The sequence below is a fragment of the Pieris brassicae genome, chromosome 7, assembly GCF_905147105.1.
Source record: "Pieris brassicae chromosome 7, ilPieBrab1.1, whole genome shotgun sequence".
NCBI lineage: Eukaryota > Metazoa > Arthropoda > Insecta > Lepidoptera > Pieridae > Pieris > Pieris brassicae.
In genome coordinates, this window is record NC_059671.1 from 14,824,322 (window position 1) to 14,847,950 (window position 23,629).

Here is a 23,629-nt window from a genome sequence, read left to right on the forward strand (position 1 = left end):
AAAAAGTTACGTATTAAACAAATTTTTGCTAGCAATGTTGCGTGAAACAAAACTGCGTTAAACAAAATGTAAACAAAAACTTTTACTCTGTTTAAAGCCGCACGGCATATATAATAAATAAATTAAATAAAATATAAACACTATATTTAAAATTGGTCCAGTGGCAGTACTCCCCGCTATGTTGCATACTTATGAAGACTTGCCTGACACATATGTTATTTGATTCAAATAAGATATGGAGTTATAATTCACAAGAGAGTCCTCGTAAATCGACAGTTTATACTTGACCTCTATCAATTAGCCTGAGTGAACTCGGAATCTGATAGCATTTGCTATAAAGATACGTCATCAAATTTGGGATCTACACATATAATTTGATATATTAATTTTTTATTTACCAACCAAACCAAAATTATATTACCAAATATTCAATCATCAAACATTATATTTTTTTTATTATTACACTTAAAACGTTCCTTTATAACAGGTATAGCTCATCTAACTCGCGTAACGATTGACATCAGTTTTACGGCCTGAAATTCTATGTGAATGTAAATAGTTTTACGTTTTACAGATTACAACCAAAGTTTAACCACTAGAATGAGGTATATTATATTAGTTGTACTCAAAGCAACCGCAACCCTCTTCACTTCTGTCACCCTTTATAAGAAATATATTCCAATAAAACCGCTTTTTCATATGCGCCTCTCACAACTCAATAAATAGTAAAATCAGAGGCATACAAGTAACCAACTCGTGCATAATGTACTAGCGGCTTGACTCTTATCACAAGCTGTTATATAAAAATGCTGTATATGTTAAACTTTTTAGAACTGTCACAAAATAATAATGCATAATCAGCAGTAGCCCATAAAAACTGGTCTATTAAAATGGGATTTCGCAATATTATTCTATACCTAATCCAGCCATAAGTTCTGTTACCAACGAAAATGCAATTTTTAAATTGGAGTAGTGTCATATTGTTCAAATTTACTCCTACATATTATAAAGTATCAGCACAAAATAAAGAAAATTTTCTATTCGAAATGGCCACTTTTGGCTTTTATATTTGGCACGAATCTATGAATTTACGCACTGTTTCCAATATAAATTTCGCCACTGTTTGCTCCAAGATTTTTTAAAGAGACTCAATTTCACCGTGTCGTTTAGAGCAAGCCATGTCCTCCAAAACTGACCATAATTACCAGTCTCAAATGTTGAGGTCTGGGCTAGATGAGGGCCAGTCTTTAGCTCTTATAAAGTCCGGAACGTTGGTTTCATGTCATGCTTGGGTAGTTCGTGCCTTATGACCAGGTGCAGAATCCTGCTGGAAAGTTCACGGTATATTTTTAAAAAGTGTATTGATGAGAGGTTCCACAACATGATTCAAGACTGTATCTTGATACACTTTGGATGAAGATTTCACTCCATTTCTTCAAATATGTAGCCCCACCAAACCATAACTAACGCAGGATGATGACCACGTTGTACCTTTCAGACGTTCTTTAGAACTGTGAGCGTACATTTTATCATTTTGCTTATTTTAGTGTTCTTCAATCGTCAAAATAGTTTGATCGGTAAACAGGATATTTCTGTGCGAGTACCTACATATCGCGAGAGAAAGTGTTTTGATTTGTAAATATGAACTATGAACTTTTTAATTGTAAATATTGATTTAGGGCATGTCCTGTATAAACACCGAACTCCCTCGGAAGATTCCCGCTAGGACTTCAGAACATTCAGAACATCATTTCATTCATTCAGAACATTCATACGGATTCAGAACATCCCGCGACAGAGTCCTAGCAGGAATCTTCATTTCTCGCGATAAGATTTTTTGCTTCCTAATGGGGTTTCGACGAATTCTGACATTAGCAGCATTAACAGCCTTTATAGTGCTAACAACACGCGGCCGCCCCTGTCTGTCTGTCTGTCTGATCTGTTGTCGTTGCTGATATACGAACATACGGCTGGTCCCAACCTTTGAAGTATCTGGAATCCGAACCGACGTTTGCACTTTGTGCAAGGTAATCTATACTGCAATCCTATTTTCTTTAACACCCCATTCTATGTTGTAACTTGATAATGAACACGAAAAAATATGTGAAATGGTGCAAAATCGAAAGAAGTTTTTTAAAATGATATACATGGTCCAAGTAGAAAATAATGAAAAAGTTGAAAAAAGGTACCTAACAGTACTAAAGACTTCGGTTTTGTTTCATAAACAATTACAAAAAAAGTATCAACACACATTGACATATATATTTCACTTTCTATCTTAGATGTCATCGCTCCTGGACACCTGTAAAACCACGAGCCGGCTGAGTTTTAAAAGATTGTATGATGCCTAATAATAAAAAAGAACGCTGGATTAATTGGAAGAAAGAAGAAAAGGTATGTAGAATTTTGAATGTCGAGGATAACTGAGAGATGAATGTTGCTTTTGTTGATTTTAATTTGTTTCTTGTGTTCGATTACTGCAGCTTTTTAGATATATATTACGACCCTATCGGTCCATAACTGAAAACAAAGTTTTAAGTACGAACACAAAAAAGGAGAAAATGAAGACTTGGAGCGAAATAACAGAAGTTTCTTATTTTAACAAGTCCCTATGTCTCAAAAACTACATTGTTTAATCAAAACATATTATTGTTTTTTAAATTTAAATTGTTTTTTAGTTGTACATGGACAGAGCCTGAATTAATGTTCTCTTATTTGTTACAGAAAGCAAGTAAAGTTAGTTTTAGTTTTTGGGAAGCCTTATATCAGGTATGCATAGTTTTCAACTCTGGAAAATAAGCACCTTCATAGGAACACTAATATAATATAAATTTAAAAGAGAGACAGAGAGTCATTCTAGTGAAGACTTTAGTAATCACTTAAAATTCAATAGAATAATATAATATTATTTTTAAAAATAAATAGAATAATGTTTTATTTGTTTAAATAACTTAATTGTTAAGAAAACCTAAATCTTGAAAATTAGCGCCTTCAAAAGTAACACAAACAAAGAATTAAGAATATGGCCAAGAACACAGCTAAGTAAAGATAAATTTAAAATTACAGACAGACATTCTAGTGAAGACTTTGGTAGTCGCTTTAAAATAAATAGAATAATGTAATAAAAATGTTTCAAATATAAATAGAACACCATATAAAATTTTTATTTCCTAAAATGACTTAATTGTTAAAAATCTATCAAACATAAATGTTTTGTTTAATAAATATGGCTGCTTAAATATGCACTGCTTCTCCATGCAGCAAGAGAACATGCTGTGTTTTGAGATTAGGGTGTTGGTGGTGGAGGCAGGGTCTTATCATCATCATAAGAGATAGGTTCCTTTCAATTCAATGGCTATATTGTGCTAGACTGGTATACGTATGGATATACGTTTTGGTTCTGTTGATGTTCTGAATCCCCTGATTGGTTGTTCCATACGCCAAAACATCTCTCTACACTATTGCGATTTCTAATGTGGGCATATTATTGTATGCTTCTTCTTTATGAGTGGTCGGATTTAGTACTGGTGTAAATAAATAAGGAGTGTAAGCATAGCCTGAGTCTCCATGTAATCTACCATGAACTTGTTCCCTCTCAAAACATTGTTTAAACGGCTTTCATTAAAAATCCTTCAGTCATAGTTTAGGTTATGTCAGACTTAAACTAGGATGGCGGCTGGAATAAAGCTAGTATTAACAGTTACACTGACGTTATACTAGGTTTAAGTTATTCCGGGTTAATGAGTAGGCATTTTGCTTATTATTAGGTTATTATTAGTATAACATTTTATACCACGTTTATTTGTACCACTGTAGGTGACCCTGCTTGTTTCCTCGAAATAGTAAAACGATCCGTTCATGGTTGTATATTAAGGACTTGCCTTTGCAAAATAACATGAACGCATGAATTCCTTGAATTTATCTCTCAGAGATTACCTACATTTTAATTTTTTATATGAAAAATTTTAAATATGAAAATAGTTTCGACAACAGCAGCATGACCCCATAATAATAAGCCATAGGTCATTAAGCTGTGAAAGTAACTAAAATAAACAAATCTAGCTGTATCGACATCAGTTAGTGAGTGAATTTTTTTAACCGCGTAAGCAGAACTAAGTCTCTTCGTCAATCCGTTAATATTTGGGGACCACTGAAGTTTTGAATTCATGGTGATTCCAACAAATACAGTTATATCATCCAGATTCAATTCCTCGTTATTTAGGAAGTCGGAAGTTTCAGTGCGGTATTCCTGATGCCATAGTGGCGGAGTTTAAAAAAAGTTAGGTTTTTAGCTTATAAACCACTATCAACAGCTAGTTTAATATCCATTTGACGTACTGTAGCAATTCAATACATGGAGTAAGTGAATGCGTACCAGTATAACAACTCGCGCATATTAATAAATTATTTAAACCACTCTCAAATCAAGTCGTGGACTGAAATCATTTTACGAGTGTGGGTACTGGCGGCGCGATATACGTAGATATAACCTCGTATAGGCGGACCAGGGTAAACAAATTGGATGCTTAAAATTCAATTTGAAGGTTTCACGGTCCGCATCATTCGCCTCGCTCGTTACAAACTGTTCTCATGTCCAAAATGAACGCTGTAAGTTGGTTATTTTTAATACGTCACTTGATTTAATTGACGTGGAATGTAATTTAAAAATGTTATAGGCGAAAGTGACTGGACTACTAGTAACATTTATAGTGTGCCTCGAAATATTCTAAACGGATGTTGGATAATGATTTTTTTTACACCCTCATGATTTAGTTTTGAGTGCATCAATTTCGTATCATCAAAAAAGCGTAGACACCAACTACATTCAATTATTTAAATAAAAACATTATCTTTTAATAATAACAACTATTATACTTCAGTTGGTCATGAATTAGTTAATTAAATATGCACGTCGGTTCGGAAAGATAAATACTTATATATATAAAAAAATCGCATAAAAAGAATATGTACACCATACAGTGTGTCCTATTTATTAGGACATTATTAATGTGATTTCAGACGCGTTAAATGTGTCAAATTCAAATAAAAAGAGGGTAGAACCTTAAACATGTTAAATTCTCTAGATATTATTCCTTGTTAAAGTGGAAATTCAAATGATTTCTTAAATAAAGCCGGGATTGTGGTACACTTTTATGAAGTGAAATCTGAAATAAACTGCTAAGTAAAGTTTCCGCAGACTTCGTACGAATAAATTAAAGGGAAATCGGTATACTAAAACAATCTACAGAAATTTAAGAGCGTTGTAAATCTGAACCGGCTAATTTTAAATTTATATTAAAATTTACGATTTGAGTCGGGAAATATTAGAATTTATTTTTCATAAGCGCGTGTTCTCGTGGTCCCGGTAACTTTTTAGTGACAACATTAATTACAATAATTAACTTACTTTAGAACAACAAAACACTCGTACATACAATACGGAATCACGTAACATCAAAAGAGCAGACATCATTTACATTTCTCTGATAATTTTTCTTTGTAGGCCCTAGAGAGTACTCGTATATTAACTCCTTAGTTGATATACGAGTGCTCTCTTTGCCTAAAGCATGGCGATTTTTAATGGTTTTTTTACCGTTTAAATAATTATTATGTAATAAGGATTTTTATGATATATAATACATTCCATTCCATTGGTATACATTCCATTATAGTGCTCTCCATAATCTTATACTAGGCTGGTCCGACTGGCAGTATCTAACACAAAAGCAGGCCCATGGCCGACTTTTCGTGTTCATTAAGAAGGTATTAACCTTAACTCAGCACTAACATTGAATTTTACGACGAAAATTAAAAATTTCGTAACTTTTAGCTTAATCTGAGAATCTAAGCCGAGAACTCATGATCTGTAGTCGGACATGGTAATAAAAATCATAGGTAATTTCAAAATTTTATTCAATACTATGTTTTACGCACTCCACATAACACCAGACTGTAACAAAATGCCATCATAGACTATTTACATTCATTTAAAACCAAAAACTGATCCTATTGCATCTAAATAATATTTATATAAGCTATACACTCAATTCACTAGAGTTAATACATAGCCGACAAATTATCTAACAGAAATTTATACTTTACAGAAATCATTAATATATATTTCATTTATAGCAACGATCAGATTAAAATCAATGTTTTAAACTTCAAATTACTTAACAAGTGTAAAAAGAAACGATAAATGGTTTGGACATTAACACATACTTTATTTTACAATGAATTCCTATGACTTAAATACACAAATTCATCTTATAAATAAATTTACAATCATAACCAAGTATGTATCTGAGATAAAATTTAATACATATTTATGAAGTTACGAATATTAAGAATATTTAAACGAATAAATTGTTTTTACCCATTTTCAGCCAATAGATTTATTCAAATCTTATCGGAATATTGCGTTTGCATACCACACTTGCTATAACAACGTTCAACAAATATACCTATAGGAGGTGCTTTCAAGAGCAGTTGCATATGATGATATAAAGTTGTGCTAAAAGTATTTTATAATTGATTCATGAGCTGTTACTGTTGCTATCCACAAGAGTATAGTATTTTTTTTTGCTTTTATATATTCATAGAAAGCATATGTTCTCCGTACATATGCTAAAATTATTTGAACTAATTGCCTTAGGCTCAGATTTAAGATTATATTGAATAAAATAAAGTTGGTCAAAAAATATCCCAACGGAGATTAATTTACTCTGTAACTTCCAATAGCAATGCCGACAGCGTTCCCGATCCAGTAGTGAATTTATTTCAAATAATTTTGTTTTAATATTATTGAGTGAACTACATCGATAATGGTAACAGCAAAAAGGTTAAATTGACTGATTATATGTAGTTTTAATAAGATTTTCAAATTTTAATTGCGTATTGTTACATACACTACCACGTGATTGTATGTTCATCTCATAATGCATATATTTTATTTGTTTAAGAACTGTAAACCTAAAACCTCCAACGTTTTTATTTAAATTCTAAAATCATAAACCATTAACCATAAAGTGGTTTAATATTTTAATTACTAATATGCAATTCCTTTTAGGAAGATATCTAATTTTTATAATAAATATGGTAAATAATTATAACTTAATATTACAACAGAACATTTTGTCACAATATGGATACTTTACTTATTATGAAATCATTCAAGTTAGATTTTTAAATACTTAATGCTCATCAATTCCTGCAAAGATAAATTATGGACGAACACTAAGCAAATAAAGTAAAAGCGGTTTATTTTCCGACAATTTCAAGAGATTTTTTTTACGAATTACAGGGAGAAAATGAGTGCCTGTCATTTGTTTCATTTCAAAGTATAGCAATCCTATCAAAGATTAGTTAGTGCAGAAACAATATTGTAAATACAATATAATAATAATAATAAGTGAAATGAAATGGATCAAAATAATATTGGCTTGATTTGAATTGATTGGAGCAAATTTTTTTGGTGCACCGGGATTTTACGCATTTTCAGCTCTTTGAAATAAAGTGAGATATGTGTAAAATACTACATAAATGCGGTCTAAATTCTTCGAATTCTTAGACAAATTAAGAAATACGGAGGTGATTGAGTAATAAAAAAAAATTCAATCTTAAAGGATATGATAGTTGAGCTGGGCAATAAAAATCACAAAATATATCTTTTATAAATACAGCCGAAACTTTTATAAGTAATATTGTAAAATCGTATTTCACAAGTTCATTCCATTGATATAAACTGAAATTTTACCCTGTTCACCTCAACATATTTAATAACAATTTGATATTGCTCGTCCATAAAGTATCCAGTATTTAGTTTATACCTTTACTTATCAAAAACTACACACTTTTTAGGTATATCATACTTAAATTAAATTTACAAAAAATCACAACATACGCATTATTCTTAATAATTACTACAACTTTGAAACACTTTGATATTATTATATACACCTATATTGGCAAATTAGTCTTAGTACACTTCTAATGTTATTATTGTAATATTCACACATTTCATGTAAAAACAGAATACTCAAATTGTAACAAATGTGCCGCAGTCTGTTTTATACTAACCTATATATTTTTATAGCTAAGTGGTTTATAAACCGGTAATATGGACCCCGGTAAAATTTACGATCTTCAATCTTCCTCATTCACGTTTTAGAATAATATGATCATCAAAGTTTTAACTAATTATTTAAAATTACTATAGTTAGGGCGCTCATAACTTAAAATTCAAGTAACAAAATCCAGTGTTATTTCTGAATTTACTTCAATAAAAATAACGTCCTATCTATCGGCTAAAGCATGCCCAGCTTTATTTTTTGGCTTTGTATGCATCATATTAGTAAACAGTGCGAACAACAATTCACATATTTACAATCATTAAGATTTGTTTCCATTTACATTATATACATTTATTAAGTAAAACGTTCATAAAACGTGTTTCACTTTATAATTCAGTCCTTTCATTAACAACCACCACCGCAGTGTCTAATTTCTCCAAATCTCATACTGATATCTCTTGTATTTGAACTCTTTTCTTCATAATACCAGGAGGCGCTGGTGTTGTTGGTGCAGGTGGAACTCTTAAAATACTTGAACCAGTTGCACCTTCAGAATCCCCATTTGAATCGGAGAGGAGTTCCTGGCCATCACATAAAGGGCCAAACTTCACTTGTGTCGAACTATCAACCACTCTAGGCTCGAAGGTACTGGTCCTGCTTACAGCTTCTTGAATGCGTGCTTCTATTCTTTGTATATCTGGTTTTTGTGTATCTATACACACAACATTACCAGCGTCAATGGCACTACCAACACTCACATCCGGCAACGACCTTCTTGCGGCCAGATGTTTTTCATCGTAACAACTATATTCACCGAAAGTTGGCTCACCACAGTCTGACAAAGTACGTAAATCAAATTTGGAACCTGACCCACGCGGCACATGAGCCGACTTACACTCAAAGCCAAACCCTTTCCCCTCAAAGGCTCTTACTTCATAATCAATTTTTCCGTCATAATTATCAGACGATGAAGAACTTCCTGCCTCAGTAAAATCATCTTTGGATCGTCGAGGTCGTGTCCCTCTTTGATGATAAATTCCAGCAAAAATCAGTACGTTTAGTAGTAATAAAAAGCATCCAACGGCAATTGTAACAGTGAGAGCAGCTGTATACGACTGGTAATGCGAGGAGGCAAGTCTTCGTAGAAGTGCGTCGTCAGTTTGTATGGGAGTGACTGTAGCGTTTGGTGGACATTCAGTTGAAACTGGAGGGGCGGGAGATGGTTTTGGCGATACAGAACGACTTGATGGCGTAGTTTTATCGCCACCACGTCCAATATTTACAACGTGTGGAACGTGGGCTCTGGACATCGATTGCTCTCTAACTGCTCCTATTGAAAATAGTATTTTTTTATGTACTTTGTTAACTATTTTAATACTTATTTATAATAAGATATTGTTACCTTCATAATAATTTTGGCTGTCATCTTGAAAGTGATGGTGCCTCATGGCGGCGTCAGGCAGATCGGAACCAGGTCGATGCAGTTGTGGGATCAGTGATAACCATAACGACATTTTATGACCACGATAATGACTTCGCATACCAGGCTTAGTACCTGATTAAAAACGAAATGGAGTAAAATCCAATTAAAAATATTTTTTTAATGTGAATTATTAAGGAAACAGAAATTATTTAAATATTATTTGTAGCTTAAAAACTTACTCATTTCCATATAGAGTTGGTTAATTGTATCGTAGGTGTCCCAGTAGGGTATATCATCAGGGCCTACTGCGACAGGTTCACCTAGCATTGGGCTCGGTGGCGGAGTCGCTGAGGGATCATTTGGGTTCCTAAAATTATTATTTGTAAAATGAATTTAATTATATTAGGTTAGGTTAGGTTTTTAAAGGTAATTGGTAAAGTAAATCATTCCTCTGCATCCTAATGCCCAAAAATTATTGTTTGACCGGGAATCGAACGTATTAATTATCAACGACGTTTTATACTTACGTTAAACACTAAAGCGCGAGGCCTGGTCGGTATCGTAATCTTAGCAAGGAAAAATATACATTACTCACCCATAACGAACAAAATTAGCCACATAATGCATACATAATTTCGACACACGTTGTTCTTGTAATGTAAAGTTCAAGTGATGGTAGGCCTGAGATAGTGGCATTCCAAGGTAGAACGGTAGCTCCTCGCCGTGCACCGATCCTGGTCGCTAATTGGATACATTAAGAGGCAGAGAGATTAATTAATTGGTTCTCATGTGTCAATAGGCGGTGTAGATTTATCCAAATTTTTCAATTTGTCTTTATTATAATAAAGTAACAAGTTGTTTGAAGTTAGGCTTCTCCATTGATTTTTAGACAAAGCGTCAAAAATTATATAGGCAAGTGGTTAATAATCTAACGTCAAGACCATCGAACCATTTACTAATAATGGAACATATAAATTAAAAATATGTATATAAAGACTGACGACCATTTCTATATGTAACTAAATTAAAAATTATACTTTAGTCGTTCTTTCCCATTCACTATTGAAACATAATCAACAAGATAACGCACTATGCCTTGACAACGTGGTGGTGGTGACAATTTAGTATGTTTTTATTGAACATTATTGCTATAAGTTTTTTTTATAAATATATTGTTCCAGTAATCATACATACCTGAGGATAGTCCTTCTCAGGAGAAAGATAGTGAAAATGAGTGAAATAGGTTGATCCGCGGCGTAAAGCGTGGAGGTATCCCAATCTTATTAAAGGCGCTGCGGTGCGGCCATCGCTAAGAATCTGGCGAATAATTCAATTTTCATCACTTCACATATTTAAGTATGAATTCACGTTTTTACATAACCTGTAGGGCGGTTTTCTTAATTACCGACGCAACATTATTGCAGTAGGAATGAACTTTTTACTATATACTTGGTATTAACTTTTTTAAACTTATATATGTATTTGAAACTTTAAGAGAATACCAAATGTGACGTTTACACAAATATTACGTATACGTGACTTACTTAACATAAAGCGTTAAGTATCATTAATGTGTTTACATCGTTACTAAATACACCGTTATATTACTCTTAATATGTAATTGGTTACTGTGTGTTAATAAAAGGACACTGTTATTATATAATAAAAATAACGAATCAATATTAAGGACATTTTTGTTTGCTTAGTTGATTGTTCTATCTAAAAATTAATAAATATTCGTAGTAAAAGTCAATTTGAATTCAAATAGATGTGATAAAACATTCTAATACCATTTGAGGTTTATGAATAAGACGGGAAGGCTTTAATCTATACTGTCTACATAGAACTCGGACGTTGGTTCCTTCAACATTATATTCGGCGTACGATTTACGGTCATATCATATGTAGTATTGATTTATATCATATCTGTATAAATATGAAATGGGTGCTTAAAAACTTGTTAAATTATATGTATTCTTAAAATATGTAAATAAATATTTGAGCTGTGTACAATTTATTAAAGTGAGTTCCTATATAATTACATAAACTAACTTTTATAAAAGCAAATTTATTACATTATTTACATAGGAGATTGAAGTGCTTTTAGCTATATGTGCAGTACGAGAAACGATATCAAGACACATAATTATTTAATATGTTTTTATTGAAAAATCGCCATCTATTACCGTAATGTTGTTATTGGCAATATTCCACTGGGTTAACTTAACCGCAGTTTCCATCATCATAAAATGTATATTTGGATTTTTTAAGTTAAATATTGATAAGTATATGGATGTGTGTTAAGATTCGTGTGTATAATAACATAGACATTAGTATTCTAACTTTCTAAGTTATGTGCTTTATCCACCTAGCTACGCTACGCACATTTGTTTCTCATAGTGTAAGTGGTAGTATATATAGCGATTATTGTGAATTGAGACCTGCCGTAGTATTGATTAGCAAGACGCGCGTAAATGTTGCTTCCCTAATAAAATTTGTACGCGCTCGCGGCACTGCTAGCGTGTGTGATTATTTGGCACTCGCAACTCCAACATTTCTACAGCATATACCTTACCTATAAGAATCTTAAACAATATAGTGCAGCAAGTTCCCTCCTTACTTCTAACCATACCCCAGACAAAAACATAACTGGGTAAAATAGATACCGTCTACCCTCATATCTAATAAATTTATTTTAGATTCCCTCTACTAAAAGAGTATTTCTTTTCTGGGACCCAAATTATAAAGTTTCATTCTAAATAGCTTCTAATATATGCGAATCATTTAGCCATACGCAAAATATAGCCTTATATATTTATTATTGTTTCAGTAATGCATTATTTATTTATTTGAGAGTACTTAATGATGTGAAAAGAAGGCCTTAAGTGACACAGGCTTTTCTTTTAAAGAAAATATCACTCTTTACTGCTGAAGCTACATTAAGCTCGCAACAAATGCTGCTATTTCATGCTGCAACGATTTCACAACTCAACTATCTCAATGGATTTTATACAAAATTAAAGGAATTGGAAGTCCTTCTCAGTAACATTTTTATATAAAAACGAAGACGAAAGCAATTTAATGCAATTTATTTTAGTGTTCCATTTGTGATTGATAGTGACTGTGAAATTCCTCAATCAGGATGTGCCTAATTGCAAATGATAGTTGTATATAAATAAATGGGCAGCTAACACAACTTGAGAAAAGCAAAATCAAATAATATTGAACGTTTAACCAATAAGACATATTCACTACAGGATAAGACAAATTATCTATCGACATTTATTTGATTATTTACCGTTATAGGCGCTGCTATTGTTTTATATTGGCATATATGTCGGTAACAAAATATACTCGACACAAATTAATTAATGTAGTTAAAGACTCTAAGAGACTAAAGTATTGTTTATTTACAAACAATCTTAGTGTTTATGGTTGTACATAAAAGAGGTTTTATTAAAACATTACACGGGAACACGATATCATTAACTTCTATTATAATGAAGACTTGCCGCACTGCTGACATTTTCTGAAGCTTAAAACTTAAATATATTCACATGTTCTTTGTTCAACTTAATTATTATAATAACTATGTACTTTCAATTGCAATAATTATTTCTGAACATATTAAAATTTGTTATAACAAAACACGTATGTTCATATTAGACTGTATCTTACTCTGTATCTTTTGGAAATTCATTGCAGATAGCTAGCCCATCTCATTTACAATTCGTCCTTATAGATTTCGCAAAACAGCCGCAAAAGTGTGTTGAGGGTTACATTGCGTTTAATATAAACAAACTGTCACCACATACATTAACGCATACTTAGTGTTATACTTTCTCTAGGTCTCTTAGGTTTTTTCTAAAAAAAAAGGCTTAAACATGCACTATGTACCAGTGTATACATGACATCTAGTGTTGGATCTAGCGTTAGATCTAATTTGCCACAACCATCATGAATAAAGTTTTATTATTATTATATTCATGTATCTTATATATCAAAACCCGCCTTCATCCGTCAATCTAACGTTATTTCATATGTCGTGAAATATATCTTCTACTCTTCTATACAGCTATTATACTCATGACGTTGTTTTAATTATAAGTACCAATAAAACAAACGCTAGGTTGGTATTCATAAATAATAATGTTAGGTTACTTTCTATTGCAAATAAAAATGAAGGCTCAAACGCTTTATTAATCATTCTAACTACGACCGCAAAAGCGTTCACTTACCCACATCGTTTTGAAGGGTCTGGAATAAATACATTAAGCCGAATGCCGACAATCTCTTATTTTGGCTTGATTAAAATTCAACATTAATACATAAACAAGAAAAGCTTTTGTAGCTTAGTTCGAGATGGATTTATATAATTTATTAATGCTTACTGCTTACTGCTAGCCGGATCTTTAAAGTGAAATTTCGGAATGATAATATTCCCTGCAATGAATACCCCTGCATTTGATGAATTTATTCATTATTAATCATGTAATAATTTATAAGCATCTTGAAAAACAAAAAACTTGGTGGCTGAAAAGCGTAGTGTAGAATTGGTAGTGGGTTATCATATGTTCTACGATTTTTATTTGAGAACTGGAGAATATAAATTTATAATATTTTTATTGACACTCATAAGTGTTGTCACCTATGTTATTAAATCATTTTAATAAACCAACGTGTGATATATTAAACTTCGGAGCTTGTAGCTAAAATGATATCATTTGAGAATTCACTAACTAATTATACATTACATTACTATACAGTATATCCCCTAATTTATAAGATTTGAATTAGTTTTATTTATTTGTAAGGTCTACAGCAGTATATCTCAATGGTAGGCTCTCGTCTGATAGGGGGCGATTCGATTGTTCAGGGGGGAAATTTATTATATAAATAATTTGAAATTTGATTTACAGTTTTTCATTATATTTGTTTTGCAAAAGTAAATTTTCCAAATATATATATATATATAGTTAAGAACTTAGTGAACAATTGATTTTTTTATATTTAATGGTACTTAGCTCCCCTAAGGAGGCATGACAATTTTAGAAAGGCTAAGGTGGAGCATTGCTCATAAAATGGTTGGGAGTACCTGGTCTAGAGCCACACACAGGGATGTCCCCAGTGTGTGAATAATAATATATAATAATAATTGCATGCATCGCCAATAATAAAAAAAAAATGTAATAGGCAAGTAGGTGATCAGTTTCCTGTGACAGACACACGCCGTCGTCCTTTTGAGTCTGTAGGCATGCCCTGTTTCCTCACGATGTTTTCTTTCACCGTTCGAACGAATGTTAAGTACGCACCTAGACAGAAAGTCCATTGGTGCATAGCCGGGGATCGAAACTACGACCTCAGAGATGAGAGTCGCACGCTGAAGCCACTAGGCCATCAGGCTAATCCATGAACGAAATTAAATTGTTCTCTGAATGTCTACGAGCGGTTACAAATTCAAAATAACTTATCACGAATCATTTTGATCTCAATTTGGAATTACGTTTTCGATCTTCGCCCCATATATTATTCTTATTTCCCTGCGGAAAACATCAGTACCTACTCATTACTTTATGAAAATGTTATTAATTTCTTATATAATTATTAATAATTTACACATTTTTAAATTAAAAAAATATTAAAAACGAAAATATACGCGCGATTGCAATTTTCGTTTCGATTTGTTATAAAGAAGTGTGTGACAGATGTCAAAATCAAAACAAACACAGATGTAACAACAATATAAGCAAGATAGTAATGTCTGTTACCTCCAGAGTAGCGTCGCGCACACTCAGCGGATTTTGCACGGGTTTATCCCAGTCAGTATACTCGTTTTTGAGAGTTGAATAAATCTCGTTGAGATGGTAGTAATAAGCGTTTCGGACGAATGTACGCAGAATGCGGTCGCGGCGGCTCTCATTGAAGCCAAACTCCAAGTCTTGAGCATTGAATTCCAAGTAAGACTCTGCAAGTAATGGCATGTCATTCATTTGCATAAATTTATGAGTCGACGCTTTGGCATTCACGTCTATTTAATTAAAAAGTGAAAATTCGCCCATTCCATAGAATATTTAAATTTTACGTTTTATTTTAAGGGTTTCAAGTGCGTTAAGTGTAGTAACTTGATATAAAAATAACGAATGCGAGTTTCTTATACATAGCTTTAATATTTAACATAATTTGATAAGACTATTAAAATTAAAAACTTAAAATTAAATTAAGTTTTTCTTCATATCTAAGTGAACCATTTCTTACCCCAAAATCAGATGAGAATGGATTCGTAAATTTCAGTATTAAGTGAGTATCAAATGGTTTTATACATCTTTTCTATTATGACCACATACCCGTAGTAGTGAGTCCAAAGAGTAGTTCTCTGTGCGGGAAGTCGGCTAATTCATGACCGGCAGCGCTGGCCACAGCTGCCGCGCCGGCCCCTAACCGCGAGCTATCCGTAGGAGGGGGCGCCTGGTTGCAAATCATTTAAATTATTTTTTATAGTAATAAATTAGTAGTAATAAATTAATTTTTGAATAGTAAACTTTTCTATAGAAACCCAGACGAGGACTATTAATTGCTTTATTTCTACTTAAATACGTCTACGTCTCGTAGCAATTACGATGGATACTTCGTTAGAACCGGGCGTTAGTCATCTGGTGTAAAAACTTATAAGATACGTGAGAAGATCTTTAATAAACGTAATAATTATTTATTATTACTTTATTATTACGTAAGGTATAAAAGTAATAAGAATATTTCTTATTATTTATTATTATTATTATCATTTATGTATAATAAAATTGCAATAGTGTAGGTTCTATCCTTGTAGATAGTCCTATGCAATTACCTACGTCATTGAATTACTGCATAGCTACTTATTAAAATATTATGTTATGTAATAAATTAGGATTAATTAATATTTTTTTACTAAATAGCAGTATCTGAAGCTCACTTACATGGGAAGGATTTACTATAACTGTTCCGTCAACAAATGGTGCGAAGCCTGAGAGGAATCTTGGAGGATCCAAACGCACAGATAGCAAATCAGTGAGAGGCTTGTTGCGTAGACAGGGTGCTATATCATCTTCTAAAAGGTCTCCATGGCAACCGGTGTGCTCTGCCACCTAGGTCGTGAAATATCACTATTAATTGTGTATATTGTAGGCAAATTCTTGGTAATTCATCTATTGGAAAGATGATGATCGCTTGAATATTTAGACGTATTTAGTGGAATTTACAAGAGGTGTTCAATGTTAATTACATTGATAATGCGATACTTTTTCCTTGGAAATAAAATAAATAAATACGCGCAGGCATAACTCAGACAAAATAATGAACAATCAATTATCTAACGGTAATAAAATAAATTTGCTCGATTTTTTTTACTATGGAGCTGGTAAGTCAGAGAGTAACATTAGGGGTTCACGCTCTTCCATATTTTTCGGTTGCGCGTTAGTGAGCGAGAAAGTAGTTCAAGTTACGCCGACGACAAACGACCTATGGGGCCTCTTATTCGGTGGTGACTGAATAAATGATTAAAATACTGGAAAATGTTATGTCTTACTGCTTTTTTTAATATAAGAAGAAATGTTGATTTTATTAGGACGTGTTTATACACAACCATTTGGGTATGAAAAACGTATTAGCGGTCTGGGTGCCCAGAATGTTTTATGACGCGCAGAAATAAAAGACACTGAGAATTTCGTTTTGGGTTTACCATGTAGGCTTCACCATTATGACCCGAAAACGAAGAAACAGTCCATGACTTGGACCATTATCTCCAACTCCAACGGTGGTTTTGATAGAATACATTAATCATGGAGCTACTACTTTATGGAGTTTGTACACAGGACTAATAAGAAAGTTGTATGAGGAATAAGCTAGCTACGCACTGGCAAACTAGCTAAAGTTGTTTTGTTTAACCAAGAACGTACAAATCCAGAGTTGGCTATGGCGATGGCTGGTATTCAAGAAGTTGATTTCAAATTGATGAAACACCTCTACCTAGATTCATCGGGCCTAGATCTCTACCAACAGGATTTCTACCAGTTTAAGTTGAAGGAATATCTCAAGTACAGCGGTTTTTAAAGGGATGAGGAGGAAAAACATTTATTGAAGTAAGGAATAGCTTTATAAAGGAGATATACAAAATGTATAAAGCTGAAAGGTTACTATGTCAAAAAATTAAATAACTATTAATGAATGATTAATACTCATTATCACTTTTTATTAAACAACACTATATCAATATTATAATACACCACACGTACTTATATTAGTTTATATGAAAGCTGATACCAAGTATTCTTTTTATATTTGATTATATCGAATACGAACTATATTATACTTAATATTCTAAATACACACAGATTAAGTTATAAGAGAGTAGAAAAATATATTGTTTCGAACCTTTCGTTTTATTGACAGAGGATCCCTTTGCAGCGCCCATGAACTGAGTCCAGATCCGCTTAACAAAATGACACGCCTCAGCAGCTCTGAAACGAATGAATGTATTTAGTTTTGTTATTTACGAAATGGATTATGTAAATAGGCCATCCATATTATTTGTGAAGCCCATATTTTAAATACGGCAATGTGAAGCGGGGCCTAAATAAATCTTAACAGTTTTTGTGATTGATATCTTTCGTGGCATACAATTATTTACTGACCGGCATGTTTCGGTACAAAATTCAGCTTGTTGGGCAGCATTGTTTCCAATACTTACGGATTATTTTTAATGGGCATATTATTGATACAAGACCCATTCACTTGTTAAATATTCTCTTTATTTCATTTTAAGTTTTGCAATTAATAAAAAAAAAAACAAATAAATAAACCTGTAAATTATAATTTTATTACAAAATATAGTCTGCCTATAGTATTTTCTTTAGTTAACATAGCTTTTACACATTAAAAGAAAACAATTTTTTAACTGGATTAAAGCTATTTGTATTATTTTAAACTTATAATTTTTTTACATAAATTTAAATTTTTCTGACGTTTCGCGTGCTTTACAGCGTGCGTGGTCACGTTGACTGAAGACAAAAGGTGTTGAATGTCAAAAGTATCACAGCTGTAGAGAAAGTTGTGTTATCTGTATTTATTTCCCCGAAGTTGATATCGACTAACGTCTTTGTGATGCTGCCCACCTCGAGGAGGAACTACAGCATGTAAAACAGGTGCTACACCGAAACAAGCTGCGCATCCCCAGGCTGCTTCACAGAAACAAAAACAAGACACAAACAGTTCCCCGCCAGCCAGCCTACCTGCCATATGTAAGGGAGTTACAGATAGAATTAGCCGGATCCTAAAACTATTAATACAATTTTCAAGAAGAATCAACAATTCCTAAGACCAATCAAAAGTAACACCCCGTTGCAAGATGCAAGACAAACGCACGCGAAACGTCGGAAAAATTTAAAATTATGTAAAATAATTGTAAGTTTATAATAATACAAATAGCTTTAATCCGGTTAAAAAATTGTTTTCTTAGTTATGTTTCGAATTAAGTGAAAAAATCTCTTTTTTGGTTAATTCAAGCAATGAAATCTAAAAATATATTTATCGTAGTGTAAATAGTACCCTAGATACAGAGAGAAAGTCTCGGCCTAATTACAAACAATGGGTCCCGTGCGTCATTCATAATCACAGACTCAACAACGATCCCGTGTTACCATAACCGCAATTTATATTTTTTATAGCAATGGACAGGATAAAGGAAATGACGATAATTATAACCCCAACATTCATTGTTTTGGGAACGTTTGTGTAAACAAACCTAAAGAATTTATTACAATGGTATTAAAGAGAGATTTCGATTGTTTTTTAAACAACAATTCAATACAATATTCACGTAAAATCATTTTCATGATACTTTGCGATATGTCAAAACCGAGCCCAGCACTAGACAAATAGAAATCGCTCAATATCTATCTAGGAAACTATTCATTCTACACAAACGTGTGGGCTTCATTTAGAAGATGACAAGTCCTAAGTTTTGAGCCTTTCATCTAAAAATTAACTGCACTAGAACGTGTTTATTTATGTATATTGATTTGAGTCCATCGTGTGACCCTTTTTTGTCGTCTAGCATTTACTCTAATATATTTTAGTAATTCTCCAAGAGTTTTATTTTAACTATTATTTGATTATTAGACAAACATTAAAAATAAATACGTTGCTGGATTATCGTATACGTATTTATACGCCTAAAATAATGCTTTAAAAAGTTATTACTTAAAGATATATGGACTCCAAAGTAGTAAACATTGATGAACCACTTATCATTTGTGCAGAGCAGTCTTGGCCTAGTGGCTTCAGCGTGCGACGCTAATCCCTGAGGTCGTAGGTTCGATCCCCGACCACCACCAACGGATGGATTTCTTTCTATGTGCGCATTTAACATTAGCTCGAACGGTGAAGGAAAACATCGTGAGGAAACCGACTTTCTTAGACCCAATTAGTCGACGGCGTGCGTCAGGCACAGAAGGCTGATCACCTACTTGCCTATTCAATTTACAAATAATCATGAAACAGATACAGAAATCTAAGGCCCAGACCTAAAAAGGTTATAGCGCCATTGATTTTTTATTTGTGCAATTAAGTCTTAATGAAATTGATGCGTTTTATTCAATGTTAACAATTATTTCTATAAAATTGTTCTGTCATTTCGCATACAACAGGACCTGACTTAGTTTTACTGTGTTCATTCTATGTGATTAAAAATACCTCTAGATACAGGTGATACGGCCAAGAAGTTAGCTAATGCGGCACCGGTACCATGTCCCATCAGAGTCACCTTTTCAGGATCGCCTCCAAAAGCGGGAAGATTTTCACGTAACCAATGCAGTCCGGCAACCAAATCCATTAGGCCAAAGTTACCCTGCGCTGACCCTTTAGCACCAGTTTTTAAAAAACCTGTGAAATTATTGTGACAAATATTTAAGAACGGGACAGCTACTGTATATATCCCTTGTCACTTTTGCGTCACGTGAAAAATTACAAGATTTTTTAATAAAGTTATTCTTTTAATAGATACTATTGTAACTATTTTCAATTTCTATAAAACTACATTTAAAGTTAAAGACGTATATGTTTCCTGAGATTTTGTTGTACATATACAAGTTTCCCAAAAACTAGTTTTTTTTAACATTTACAACGTTTTTTTAATGTATTGTACGACGGGCGTTCAAGTGTAATCAAGTGTAAAGTGTGCAAATTTGATTAAGGGAGTAAAATATATGTATAATTATAACTTACCCAAAACACCCAATCTAAAGTTGATAGTAACTACAATGATGTTGCCATGTGCGGCTAAAGTTGTTCCGTCGTACGCATTGCCCGAACTCCATTCATAAGACTCCCCGTGCACGAACAAAAGACATGGCAATCTTGCTTTCTCAGACTCCATCTCTGCACCTGTAGAATAAGTTAAAAAGGCAACTTCAACTTTTAGTAAAATATAAACTTATTACAAAACGCCTTGCGGACTAATTCGTTGTACAAAGAAATTTCTTCCGTCGCTTTATTCAATAAATTATAATGAGTAAAACGGAGAGCGAAAGATATTTAGAGTAACAAAAATAATAAAACCCTTAATGTCAACATAACTGTTTACAATAAATATGCATTATTCATCATTATAACAAAACAGTATATTTGTTGTAATTTTCTATAAATACAGTAATCACAAAACTTCCGATCAAACACGAGGCGTACTATTGCATAGAATAGAATAGAATATTTCTCTCTTGACTGTACCTCCATCAGTCGCTATGATGCAACTTCAATTCGGACTAGAAGTTTTGCGATTACTATATATTCATAAATATGTGCGCAAAAGTCTACTCTCTACTCTATCGATGGGACGCTTGTCTGACATAACCTTATTTACATAAGAGTTTAATATATAAGGGCCTCTTATTCTAGGCAATGGTGATACATGAGTAATATAAGATCATGCACATTTTAAAGCTCATTACTTAGCTTACAAAGGTTTTACTGTTAGATCCGGGGTTCGATTTCCCTTAAAACAATGATTTTGTCACGTTTGCTACGTTATCTAAAAATTTTATGATATATAAAACAATTATTTATTAGCTACATGATTTAGGAACCCTAAGGATGTTGTGCAGTAGTGCAGTTATAAAGTAGTTTAAGAAACCGCTATAAATTGTCCTGGGAGTCTTGAATCGCTGCTTTAGAGTGTCTTAACCTCACTTCCGCACTGCTTGCAGGGGGCAAGATGCACTGCAATGCACTACGGAATTGAGGTCTTGACACCCTTTGTCGCCCTTCCACTCTATATAATTATATTGGTCGCCGTCTCCCTTAAGCTGTTAACAAACTAATTAATCTTCAACAAAATCTGCAAACTAATTTACTTTAATAGCATAATATTAAAAAACTAAGAAAACTAAATAATTTGGCATAAGATACATAATCATTTGTTGTATGCATTCACAGTGGTCTAAACAGAAAAGACAAGAAACTGCATATTAATATCGTCTCATTTGCCTCTAGACTGTAGAGAAAAGCATTAATATTTAATCGATGTTTGATGCCATAGACAACTTTAAAGGAATGGTTATTCTAACATTTCGGTTTACTTAAATAACATTAAGATTTACACATTTAAACAGTTTAACATACACAAATTCACAATACCTAAAAATTAAATTATTCTTTTACGAACTTCAAATGTTTAGAGTCAAAATTTACTTGTTAAATAAACACAGCTAATGAATTCCTAAAATGTTATTACATGCAAGCATAGCGATGCATATTTAAATAGTACCTTATTTAACGGGCACTGAATTAGCGGCGAATGACGTGAATAAATTATGATTAAACTGGCAAGGATTAACGAGCGTCCCGAGACTATCTCACCTATCTCTTACTATATAATTTTTTGATATCAAAACGATAACTCCCTTTGAATGTACATGAATTCACGTGCATGTCAAGTGTTATGTTTACATCTACTGCAGGTAATTGAAATGTACACCGCGTTTTTAATTTTGTACAGAATTTAATTTAAATTTTTTATAAAATCCCTAGAAATATATTTTATAAAATTAAAATATAATACCAACTCTGCGTCATTGTTTTATAAAATATTACAGGCCTGTAGATTTTATGGAGGTTATATCAATCATATATTGCTATTAAAAATGTGATTCAATATTCCTTTATTTATTTACATTTATGCCAATTATTAATTAATTAGTTAACGTACCAGTTACGGGCACATACAGGTTGACGTAAAGGCAATCTTCACTCTGGTTAGTAAGCATGGGCAGCAGTCTTTCAAGCTGCTTAATCCGAGCGCGCGGGTGGATGAGCAAGGCGTCGTCTCGTGGGGCGGCGGGGGGAGGACGCTGCGGGCAGGCGGGACCGGCGGCGTCTGCCAGTCGTGGAGTACGCCACTGAGACGGCGTCACCGGCGGCATATATCTTTCGAAAGAGTATTGTAAAGTAGTTGCCTAAAACTGTAGGTTATGATTAAGTAGAACAAGTTCCAAGACTTATATTATGCTGTAACTACAAATATGCCCACTGTTCCAGATTTAGTTTTAGGTTGTTCAAAAGGATTTCATTGTTTCATTGCGCTCAAAAGCTACACGTAATAAAAATGTAATTTACCTACCTAAGGCTACCGAGGGGTGGTGTGGCATATGGCACTCCCAAGTAAGCTTCGACTTGCGGATGTGCGTGGACCACGATACCCCGTAGGGGTCCGTATTTGGTGCGAACGACGCGCGTGCTGTACTTGTGCGTGGAGAGCGCGACGGCGCAGCAGACGAGCCACGCGTATAGCGCGGCGCGATCCGCGCGCATCACGCGCTGCAGGCGCGCGCGGGCGTCGCGCCGCCCCGCATCACGCGGCGTCGCGTCCCGCCCAGCGAGCCCCACATCGCCCTTTCATCTTGACACTAAACTCTTCTTGCGTGCAGGCGCCCACTAAGCATACAGTTAAGGTATAGCATGCCTTGCTATTACATAATATATATTTTAGTTCTTGTTAAAATCAAAAAACGGTGGCTGAGTTATTAACTAACTTTAACTACTACTAATGTTAACTTAACTAACATAATAAATGATTCTAATACGAGTAGGTAGTTACGATGTTTAATAA

At 33.3% G+C, this 23,629-nt stretch overlaps 1 protein-coding gene across 1 annotated transcript in view; it reads right to left on the reverse strand.

Moving 5' to 3' along the window:
- Positions 1-6,272: 6,272 nt before the first annotated feature.
- The window catches only part of LOC123712472 (neuroligin-1-like), a 57,364-nt gene continuing 40,007 nt past the window's right edge, over positions 6,273-23,629 (reverse strand). The window contains exons 3-15 of the mRNA XM_045665570.1: positions 23,141-23,454; positions 22,730-22,947; positions 20,752-20,910; positions 20,221-20,409; positions 17,902-17,987; positions 16,449-16,616; positions 15,840-15,960; positions 15,264-15,460; positions 10,690-10,812; positions 10,091-10,236; positions 9,735-9,862; positions 9,475-9,627; positions 6,273-9,402 (exon numbers count right to left, since the gene is read on the reverse strand). Coding sequence (XP_045521526.1) covers positions 8,516-9,402; positions 9,475-9,627; positions 9,735-9,862; positions 10,091-10,236; positions 10,690-10,812; positions 15,264-15,460; positions 15,840-15,960; positions 16,449-16,616; positions 17,902-17,987; positions 20,221-20,409; positions 20,752-20,910; positions 22,730-22,947; positions 23,141-23,331 — 2,766 coding nt within the window. The 5' untranslated portion in view covers positions 23,332-23,454 and the 3' untranslated portion in view covers positions 6,273-8,515. The remainder of the gene's footprint in view (positions 9,403-9,474; positions 9,628-9,734; positions 9,863-10,090; positions 10,237-10,689; positions 10,813-15,263; positions 15,461-15,839; positions 15,961-16,448; positions 16,617-17,901; positions 17,988-20,220; positions 20,410-20,751; positions 20,911-22,729; positions 22,948-23,140; positions 23,455-23,629) is intronic.